Here is an 8,283-nt window from a genome sequence, read left to right on the forward strand (position 1 = left end):
TGATCAGTTTTTATGCTCAATTTATCACAAATATAACTTCTTACTGAGGCTCAGTCAGCTAATTTCCTGTGTGTGTGTGTGTGTGTGTGTGTGTGTGTGTGTGTGTGTGTGTGTGTGTGTGTGTGTGTGTGTGTGTGTGCGCGCTGCATTCACTGCCTCATTAATCTGAGTGCAGGATTAGCAGAGGCTGAGGCGGATCCCTTGAACGCCCCGTCAACACAAAAACAACTTTCAGTGTTTAAAGTCGATCAATAAAAAAATAAGATTAATTTATAGAACTTCTGCATTGTGATGTTTTATTAAATCAGTTTTAGTTCAATATTACTGAGGAAAGATCATTTTAAACATCTTTACTTATTTTCACCACTTACCCTTTTCAGGGTCGCAGGGTGCTGGAGCCTATCTCGCTGTCTTAGGGCGAGAGTCAGGTTACACCCTGGACAGGGCTAACACAGGCTAACACAGACAACCATTTGCAACTATTGTTTCCAATTAACTTTTCCCCACTAACTACATGTCTTTGGACTGTGTCCACACAGAAAGACCCCAGCATGATGGTAGAATTGAACTCAGGACCTTTTTGCTGTGAGGCAACAGTGCTAACCACCATATTTTACTTTTTTATGTTTAAAACTAATACTTAGTGTTCTGTCTCATCATGTACGAAAGTAAATAAAAGTTAATTTAAATACAAAAAGCTATATATTCATAGAAACATGTATGTTTGAGATTTATTTTACAGTTTTAACCAGTTTTTTGTTTTTACAGTGTAATCAGCTGATGGTGAAATTTTTTTACAGTGTGGGATTAAAGTAGCTGTTAAAAACGTCTCGGTTGCGCTGTGTCGCTCAGACCAGTGTTCACACTGAGATCACCGCACTCTTATTTTTAATGAGATTTTTTTAATCTGTTTATTTATTTACGTGACTTTTTTCTTCAGTTTGATTTTTAATTCTGTTATTTCTATTGATATAAATGTTTTCATATTTTTACCTTTAACTTTTTTTTTTTATCCTGTGACTTCACAGGATAAAGGCATACTTCAGGATTTTTTGTTTTACAATAAAAGACTTTATAAACAAACAGAGGTAAAGTTAAAAATTGATTTTAAATCTGAAATCGGGTGTTCTGATTGGCTTGTGACATTTAACAAAAGGACCAATCATGGCAGCTGACTCCAGTCCTCCCGTCTGCATTCAGATCCTTGCTGTGATCATCCTCCTGTGTTTTGGAGTCTATAGCTTCATCAAGGTAACCGTCAGACTTTTGATTTTGGGTCCAACGTGACCTCCTGCTCACGCAGTCCTCCCCTTCCTCTCTGCAGGGAGCCTCCTCCTCCTCCTTCAGCTGGTGGTCAATCCTGGGAGCTGCCTGTCTGCTCGCCACCGCCTTTGCTGCCTTTCGCCTCTATGAGGTCTGCAGGAGGAAGGCAGAGGAGGCGAAGAAGAGGCAAGACAAAGACGAGCACAGAGGATTGTCTGAGGAGAAGTGATGAAGAGGAGCTTCAGATCAATAATCCTTAATTATTTTAATTTGTCCCAAACGGCTGATGTCACACTTTCTCTCTCCTGATTGGCTGCTGGGTGGTGTTACACTGTAAAAAGATTCTGTAAATTATTCATGTTTTATTTTGATGGGATCACCGAGCATTTTCTGTGTGCTTTTATTTTTCAAACTGTGTTCATTGACAGAAAACATTGATTCTGGTCAGATCAATAAATTCACTTTTTAATCAATGATTTCATAAAATCTTATACCCTGGTTCCTTCACAATAAAAGTCAGTCATGTGGTCAGAATAAGAAGTTTCAAAATAAAGTTTAGTAGCAATGTGCAGCACTGTCTCTAGTCCACTCTTTCAGAATAATGGTATCTTACACGACAAACAGAGAACTTGAAAATAAATTACATCTAGGTGCAGTTTTCAAAGGAAAATCCACAGCTACATACTATGGCTTCAGTTCCAGACTTTCACAATAAAAGCCTCACAGTAGAGTAAAAACTGTTGTAAAATTGATGCTCAATAGCAATAAATCTGATAGAAACTTATTGATTTTAAGAATTACAAACAGCAATGATATGACTTAAAATAAAACCACTCATCAGTCGATCACGGGGAAAGGCTGCTGAGGCTCCGATTGGTTGTCAGGAAATTTCCCATAAAGCTCGGCACCTGAAGACCTGTCGCTATGGTGATACCACCACACCAAACCTAAGGCACAGTTTTACAGCAGTTAGCACTTTAATACATGCAGAGTATGTCCTGTAATATATTGAGAGTACTGTGATACTGTCAGTGTACCGTTACTTAACCATGACTGTACAGTATTACTGTACTATTACTGTAGTGTTACTGTTATAGTACTCACGGTGAAGGCGGGGACAAGCGGCTGGCTGAACTTTGTTTTGAAGGCGTGAACAAGACGAAGATGATCTACATCAATAAACAACAAATCACCTGAAACAAACAGGAAGTCAATTCAGAAACAAAAACAAACAAGAAAAACAAACACACTGTCAATGAGCAACCAGGAAGTTGAAAATACTCTTTGTTTTTCGGACCGTTGTCATAGTCACAGTAGATTCCGATTCGGTGAGGTAATGGCCAATCCAGTGTCTTTGCTCGGTTGTTGTGCTTTGCGGCAAGAGAGCTCTGCAGCCATTGGCTGGCGTGGAGACACCACGAACCGGTGCCCTTCCCTAATTGGTCAAAGCGTCCCAGGCTGCCCCGATAGGCCACCCCTACACTGAATGATTTCCAGTCAGCCAGGGGGCGGAGCTCCCAGTAGTGACAACCATTAGTCATCTCCTCGTCACCTAGGAGACCAGGAAGGAATTTCTTTTTAATTTTTAAAATTAGAAATCTTTTATTTTAACTTGTATTATTAAAAATTATTTTAAAAAATGAATAAAATTTCAATGTCAAATCATTAAATCCAAGTTGTTATTAAATCAACTTTTTTTTTTAAATTCTGACATCTTAAAGACATTCACTTTAGTGTTACTACAGTATTAGTACTGCAATAAGAGTGCAGTATTACTACCCAGCACTGTGTATGACTCCCCAGCAAATCGATCGCGTCCTCCTCGACTTGCAGCCGTTTTATTGGGTGATGGCGTGGCGCTCCGGCTGCTGAGGTAAACACAAAAAAAAAAATGTTAATAAATGTCAACAGCATAGCGGGAATGAAACGGCAAGGTGAAACAGCCAATGAGGTTGTGCCAAAGCATGATGCAGCAGAGAGGAAGATGAGCGTGACAAAAACATTTCATTTGTTACATGATGGAAGAAAAGTTTATGTTACGACATCATTTCCTTTAAACATGTTAAGCCTTTATTTTGAAATAAAACCAAACATGAACTTTTTAATTAAAACAGGAAATTAAACGCTGATGTGATGTCAGCAGTGATGTGAAAATGGCAAATGGAGAGAGTGATTGGTTGCTAGGAAACCACTCAGCCATGATTGTTTCTACCTGAGCAAGTTGGAGAGGAAGCAGCACGGAGACTGAGGAGGGATAAAAAGGTTAAAGGTTATTTACTGAGGCACGTGTGAACTGGTGAGACAGGTAGCCGCTGTGATCTCATCACGATCTCACCTCTGAATGAGTCAGCTGATCAGTAAATGTGTAATGAGGAGGTGTGGCCTCCTGACTCTACAATTCTCTTGAATCAGCTGACCCATTCCGGCAGGGCCAGCATGTTTATTTAGGAGGTCAGAGATAAAATGACAAACAGTTAGTGATGATGTACAGCTTGGCGGCGTCCAGTCACAGAGGGAGATACGAAAAATCAGCAAAAAAAGTGATGTGGCCCAACCAGCTTTTTCAGGGAATTAAGAGCACCTCCTGCTGTCGTTACCTGACCAGCACAGGTGTGTCACTCTACAGGTGAGAAAAGTGCATCTTCCTGTTCTTTCTCTTTCACAATAAAAGCCTGTGCATTTCACAATACTGTGAGCGATGAACTTTACCGTGCTTCTAAGATACATTCAGGTGTATTAAAAAACACAACGGCCTCATCACTAACAGCTGTCCTCACCTGCTTTTGTTCTCTTTGCCTCGCAGGCGAGGATCATGACCTTTGACCCCCTGAGGCTCCCAGGTCACCGTGTCACCCTGAACCTTGAGCTCAGCGTGCGCTGTTGAAGCGTCGAAGCTGAAGTTATACGCTGCAGACAAAAACATGGAAAACAAGGCGTCATCATTATCTGAGGCTCCGCCCCTCAAACACAGTTAAATATTCCACGTCGTGTGCTCACCTGTTGTTTCTATGGCGATAGGCTCTGAGAACTCGCCAGCTGCCGCTTTGTTTCTAGCTCGGACTCGAATGGCAATGAAACGCGAATCGAACTTCAAACCTGAAATGCAGAAATTGGTTTAAACTCAATGATGCTGTAGCCATGCAATAATGACCTCTGACCTTTTACCTGAGATGGTGACCTGAGGTTCGATAATGTCACAGACTTTCTCCCAGCATGCCTCTCCTGCCACTCTCAGTGTGCTGTCACGGTCCGTTTTTCGGTACTCTAGGTCGTAACGTTCGATTGGCCTGCTGCTGCTATCGCCACCACTGTCTGCCTCACCGGGCGGTCGCCAGGTGACCGTGATGGTGTTGTCACGGACTACACAACTGGAGGCATCGATCTGTGGAGCTCTCGGCACTGAGAAACAAGAAAAACATGTGACTTCTGACCTCACAGAACAACCACCTGAACTGTTTGCGTCAACTGACCTGGCAGAAAGTGAAGTCGTTGAAGCCCCGCCCTCTCTGCACTGAAGTCCACAGTAAATTGTGACATGTTGTCTGACACCGCAGGGCGAGTGGTTAGGCGGAACGCCGGCGCCATTGTTACCCTAGTAACAGTGTTGGGGCGGATCCCAATGGAGTGGGGTGGGTTAGGTGTTAGTATTTAGGGATGGGGTTAGAAAGGTTGGGGCGGAGTTTGTATGCAAATCATTGGAGAGCTTCAGTAAGTGGTTTGTTAGTTTGAAAAGATTCAGAAGAATCAATGATATCAAAAAGAAACATTGTAAACAAACAAACAAAAACAAACATCTGATATCATCAAATGAAATGAAATGACAATGAAAACACACATTACACAGCTTTACACATTAAACAAATCAGACATACCGTTCTTTGATTTGTTTTGCTGCCTGAAAACAAAACAAAAAAACATTTTTAGTTTTTTTTAAATGAACTGATGACATCATCTTTCTTGTCTTCATCACGCCTCACCGCGAGAAATTCTTCTTCAGTGTTGATCGTAAGTGTTTGATTTGCAAAGTCAAGAAGCTCCTCGCAAGAGACCAGAGCAAACTTGCCCTCTGACAGCTGCTTCTGAAACACCATGCAGAAAACAACCCAGTCAAGCAATCAATAGCTTCAAAAATAAAAAATGGAAACAAATAAAGTGCTGCCAATGAATAGATATAAAAAATATTTATGAATGTATATACATTAAATGTAAAATATTATTTATTTGCAAAGTAGAAAAAATCACTTTAAAAACAATGAGTAAATAAATATGTAAAACTAAATAATATACTAAAAAATAAAGTGTTCCAGATAAAAATAATTCATTAAAAAATAAAGTTTCTACCTGAAGCTCCGCCTCCTTTCTTTGCTTCTCTTCTTTGATTATGTAACGGAGCTCCGCCCCCTTCTCCTCCAGGGCAGAGTTTAGCTTCTCCAACTCTGCCTCCAAGTCTGACATCACCTTGCATGACTCCTCCTGATTTAGCAAAGTTAACTTTAGTTATTTTTCCTTTAGTTTCTCTTGTCCCATCCACCTAAGCCCTTCCCTTTGTTAATTCAGCTGATTAATGAGCTGACCTGCAGGCCCGTCAGCGTGTGATCAACTGCTTCCAGGAAGTTTTGGAGCTCCTCGTTCTTACTGGCCAATGTGCTGATAATCCTGCGCAGAGCTTCCTGTTTACAAACAAACATTTAAAAAATAAACTATTTTTTACAGCACCTTCCTCCATGTTGGTGAAGCCTTAAGCAGCACTAAGTAATCACAAAACTGTTAGAGCAGAGACAGCGAGACACACAGAGCTCCTCTTCCTCATCTTCCTCCCTGATTCCACACCTGACAGAGACCAATCAGACGAGAGCATCGGCTCAGAAGGCGGGTTAAACACCTCGACCAGGATCAGCCTCCGTAGACCATAATGGACCAAAGAAGGCTTGGCATCCTAGCTGAGGTGAATACAACCATCACCATCCTGCCAGTCTCTGGCCCGCACACACCTGCCTGCTCCACCTGTTAGAACTGCAGCTGTCCGACCTTCAGATGGCGCTCTCATTGGTTAAAGACTCAACGGAAGTCTGGCAGGAAGTCTGGACACACTGAACCAAAATAAAAGGTGAAAGCACAGATCGAAGCTTCACCTGGTAGCCCTGAGATGATGATGCTCTAAGAATGAACTGACTGACTATTGATTGAATGATTGACATGTACATTTTGTTGGCTGTGCACTGATACTGAACTGTAATTTCACGCTTTTGTAACGCGTATGTTTTTAGAAACTCAGTAAAGCACATTTGAACAGGAATGAGGTATTTTACTATGAAAATTACTTCGGATGTACGGGTTTTATTTTGAAACTTGGAGGGTGCATTGTGACCCCAAAGTCTGAACACGCTAAAGGTCATGTGACCCCCACCTGTACTCGCCGGCTGATCAGTATGTTATAATGCACAGCTCTTGTTCTCACTGAAGCTCGGTCCACCAGAGAAAGAGAAGCTAACCGCTAACAGCTAGCAGCTAATCCCCCCTCCTCTGCTTCCATTTCCTTGCACCTCTCCCTCCACCACGTCCGCCCCCCCTCACTCCCCTAACTTTCACTCACTGCTCGATTGATCACCGATTGATCACACTCTTACCTTCTGAGCGTCCATCACCTGAGACAGAAACAGCGGTAAGTGGGGACGAAGGTACGGGCCTGAAGTGACGGCATACGTATGTACATACTCATTTCCTGTGAAGTGTGTCAAAATAAGAGCGCGGAGAAGAGAAAACTGATGGGGATGTATATTAATTATTGATTCTGATGTTTGCGCAGTAGTGTGCAAAAGTCTTGAGTCAGACCTTCTGGTTATTTTAAAAGTGCCCTTGAGCAAAAGTTCTCCTGCTTTCTGAAAGTTTAAAATTCTTCCTTGGCTTTTTTTGACATGTGTTCAAACCAGTCCTTGTACCTGACCTCTGAACTTTGACCTGTGAGTAAAAGTTCAGTGTGGGATCATCCTGACAGAGCACACAACATAAGGCAGAAACATCCAAACAACAGCTTTGAATGCCCTTCAAGAAACTACAGTGGGAGACCCTCACAGAGATGACGGAGAGCTGCTCAGAGAGCTCAGCTGAAGGATGAGGAGCACTCACAGCAAGTATTGACTTTCTGGTGAAAATCTGGAGGGCCTGCAGCTGGAGGAGATGATCAGGGGCTGAAGCAGTGGCTTCACTGAGTTTTACCTCAGAGATTTGAATGATTTCAGAGAAGCTCCTCTGAACCCAGAGCTGCTCCTGTTGTTTGAGTCCAGGAGGAGACAAATGGAGGAAACATGAACATTAATGAAACACATTAAACGGTAAAAAGAGGCAGCAGTGTTCCAGTCAAACCTTCAGAGCAGACGATTCTCATTGGATGAAACAGTATTTGTTGGATCTGACCTGAAGAATCCTCAATGTTTTTGCTTTGATTTTAAGGACCTACCTAAAGCTTTCTCCAAGATTGCAGACGCCATCACCTGCTGCTTTACACATTTGTGTGACTGAGTTTCTTTATTCAGCAGGGTGTTTACGCAGCACAGCAGCTGAATGGCTGTTTAAAGACTACTCAGTCTAAGCCTCACTCAGATTTTCCTTCACTTCTCACATCCAGTGAAAGTTAAACCTTCCTGTTCATCCACAGATCAGCTCCAAACCGCGACACACATTAAAATCACCAACACGTTTCATCATCATCGATTCAATTATATTTATACAGTGCCCAATCCCACCAGCCGACTCAGCTTGATTTATACTATCCAGAATACAGGGGGGGTCTCCCTGTAGTCTGGATATTCTGGATAGCATTCAGATGATTTCCTCACTCTCGGTTCACATCAACTTTTTTGATGTTTTTTACAGGTTTTATAAATAAAGTTTGTAATGATCACGAGACCAACTTTCTGCACCTAAGATGTCAAATGTGATTGGCTATAATCGTCTTCATTACCTCCTGTTTAAAGCTGCAATAAAACAGGTCACACCAGTGTTTCAAACTTTATTGACAGA

General features: G+C 41.9%; 1 protein-coding gene and 1 long non-coding RNA gene across 4 annotated transcripts; one reads left to right on the plus strand and one right to left on the minus strand.

Annotated features, from left to right (window-relative positions):
* Positions 1-827: 827 nt before the first annotated feature.
* LOC145429729 (uncharacterized) lies at positions 828-1,749 on the plus strand. Its single transcript, XR_013910017.1, has 2 exons — positions 828-1,251; positions 1,325-1,749. It is a non-coding gene; the product is annotated as an uncharacterized LOC145429729 (long non-coding RNA).
* Positions 1,708-7,021, minus strand: fsd1l (fibronectin type III and SPRY domain containing 1-like). 3 transcript variants are annotated; one of them, XM_026174939.2, is made up of 13 exons: positions 6,891-7,021; positions 5,838-5,933; positions 5,605-5,736; positions 5,241-5,342; positions 5,136-5,158; positions 4,734-4,855; positions 4,429-4,662; positions 4,261-4,359; positions 4,041-4,170; positions 3,043-3,131; positions 2,561-2,815; positions 2,368-2,456; positions 1,708-2,210 (listed from the first exon to the last, which is right to left on the minus strand). In XM_026174939.2, exons 1-13 carry the CDS (start codon positions 6,903-6,905, stop codon positions 2,109-2,111), a joined length of 1,488 nt encoding a protein of 495 aa, XP_026030724.1. In that variant the 5' UTR covers positions 6,906-7,021; the 3' UTR covers positions 1,708-2,108. The 3 variants fall into 3 exon arrangements, with proteins under 3 accessions (XP_026030724.1, XP_080159833.1, XP_080159832.1); XM_080303707.1 differs by lacking the exon at positions 6,891-7,021 and adding an exon at positions 6,094-6,311; XM_080303706.1 differs by lacking the exon at positions 6,891-7,021 and adding an exon at positions 6,056-6,208.
* Between the last annotated feature and the right edge of the window lie 1,262 nt (positions 7,022-8,283).

The sequence above is a fragment of the Astatotilapia calliptera genome, chromosome 7, assembly GCF_964374335.1.
Source record: "Astatotilapia calliptera chromosome 7, fAstCal68.1, whole genome shotgun sequence".
NCBI classification, from domain to species: domain Eukaryota; kingdom Metazoa; phylum Chordata; class Actinopteri; order Cichliformes; family Cichlidae; genus Astatotilapia; species Astatotilapia calliptera.